The 1,893-nt window shown below is 71.2% G+C and overlaps 1 protein-coding gene across 1 annotated transcript in view; it reads left to right on the top strand.

Moving 5' to 3' along the window:
• Window positions 1–1,893, top strand: part of H696_01910 (hypothetical protein) — a 4,757-nt gene that overhangs the window by 1,926 nt on the left and 938 nt on the right. The window contains exons 3-5 of the mRNA XM_009495811.1: window positions 110–633; window positions 808–1,507; window positions 1,660–1,744. Of these exons, the coding sequence (XP_009494086.1) occupies window positions 110–633; window positions 808–1,507; window positions 1,660–1,744 (1,309 nt within the window). The remainder of the gene's footprint in view (window positions 1–109; window positions 634–807; window positions 1,508–1,659; window positions 1,745–1,893) is intronic.

Below are 1,893 nucleotides of genomic sequence, written 5' to 3'. Positions count from 1 at the left end.
CCGACATTTTCTGCTCTCTCCCCCCCCCCCCCCCCCCGGTGGTGTGCCCCTCTCTTTGCCCGCGGGCATGGCTGACGATCTGTGGCCGTGGCCTCACATGCACGCGCAGTCGCTGCCAAGGCCAACAACATCATCCGGCGCCGGGGGTCATCCCCCATGCGCGGGACATCGCCGGCCCCGGACCCCACGGCCCCGGGCAGTGCAACACGCTCGGCGTCACGCGGCCGCGCCGCGCGGTCCTCCTCGCGCGGCGGCGCGCCCGCCTCCTATGCCGAGGATGATAGCCGCGAGTCCTCGCCCTCCAGCAGCCGGGGAAGCTCCCCGGCCCCGAGCGCCAAGCGTGCACGGGCCCTTCTCCCGGGCGGGCCGTTCCTGAATGCCGGGTCCGGGGGTCTGGGCGACTTGCACATCCCGCCGGGGGCATCCGGCGGCGGCGGCGGCGGCGGCGGCGGCGGCGGCGGCGGCGGCACGGCCGAAGGCGCTGGCCATGGGGCCGGGGTCGGGCTTTTCCCCGGTGGCAGCCATCACCCCGGCTCCGGGGGGGGCGTCCGGCTGGACGCCGTGCTCCAATTGCCGGAGTCCTTCGTTCGCTATCTGAATGACGACTGGGAGAACATCACGCGGCTGCAGAGGGTGCGCCGAGGCCCTTTCCCGGGAGGCGCCCGGGGGGCGCTTGTCCTTTGTTCCGTCTTGTTGTTTCTTTTTTTTTTTTCCCCCCTCCCCTGCCCTGCTTGTCGGGGATGTACTCATGCTTTGCGCGCTCCATGTCGGCCGGGTTTGTGCGGGCGCCGCGCGGTTTGCACCCAGCTGGTTCCCCTGCCCCGGCATCCATCGGTGTCGCAAATCCTGGAGGAGTTTGCTCAGGCGGCGCCGGGCCGTGTGGTTTCCCCCTCGATGGCCATGTACTCGCCGAAGGTGGAGTCGTCGGGGGTGGCCGCCGGTGGCGGGCCAGACCCGGGCCCCGGGGCAGCTGCCACCGGCAGCGGGCCAGAAGCGGCGGAGCCCGGTGCGGCGGCCGGCCCGGTCACCGGCTCCGGGCCCTCGGCCGGGGCCCCCCCGATGCCGATGACCTCGGCCGAGGCGCTGGCCGCCAGCGAGGACGCCCTGGGCGAGATCCTCGATGGGATTCGGCTGTACTTCGACGCGGCGCTGGGGAAGATGCTGCTCTATCGCTTTGAGCGGGCCCAGCTCCGGGCGGCGATGCGGGCCTTCACGCCCGGGGGCACGGACGCCGGGGCATCTGGCGGCCTGGGTGATGGGGCCGATGAGGGCGCCCCCGCGGCGGGGGCCGAGGACGCGGACCAGGCCCGCGCCGTGCTGGAGCACCTGGCTGCCGCGCCATCCGGCATGATGGGCGTGCTGTCGGAGCCGGCGGGCCCCATTGGTTTGGAGGGCCGCGGACTGACGCCCTCCAACCTGGCCCCCGGCCCGGTGGTCGACCCGGCCCCGGCCACTGGACGGCGCCTGTGCGAGATCTACGGCTTTGAGCATCTTCTGCGGCTGTTTGGTGCGTCCATTTGCCTCCTCTCTCCGAGTGCCCCTTTTGAGGGTGCGCGCACGCGCGCACACGGGCACATGCATTTTTGCCCGTGTCCCTGTAGCCAGGAAGTGCTTGCTCCTCGTCCTGTTTACTGACCCCCCCCCCACACACACACACAGTCAAGCTTCCGCAGCTCATCTCCCAGACGGACATGCCACGCGAGGCGTACGAGGAACTGTCGCACTACCTGGCGGAGCTGCTACAGTACGTGCCCCGCGCGTGCGGCTGGTTACTTGGCTGTGGCTGAGTCGGCTGCGGCATGGGCCCAGGCGCACATCTGTGTCCGCACTTGCGCCAGGGGAGACGGAGGGAGAGAGAGACAGAGAGAGAGAGAGAGAGAGAGAGAGAGAGAG

Source organism: Fonticula alba, assembly GCF_000388065.1.
Source record: "Fonticula alba strain ATCC 38817 unplaced genomic scaffold supercont2.3, whole genome shotgun sequence".
Lineage (NCBI taxonomy): Eukaryota > Rotosphaerida > Fonticulaceae > Fonticula > Fonticula alba.
The sequence above is the reverse complement of the archived record's forward strand: the minus strand, read 5'-3'. Positions and strand labels throughout refer to the sequence as shown.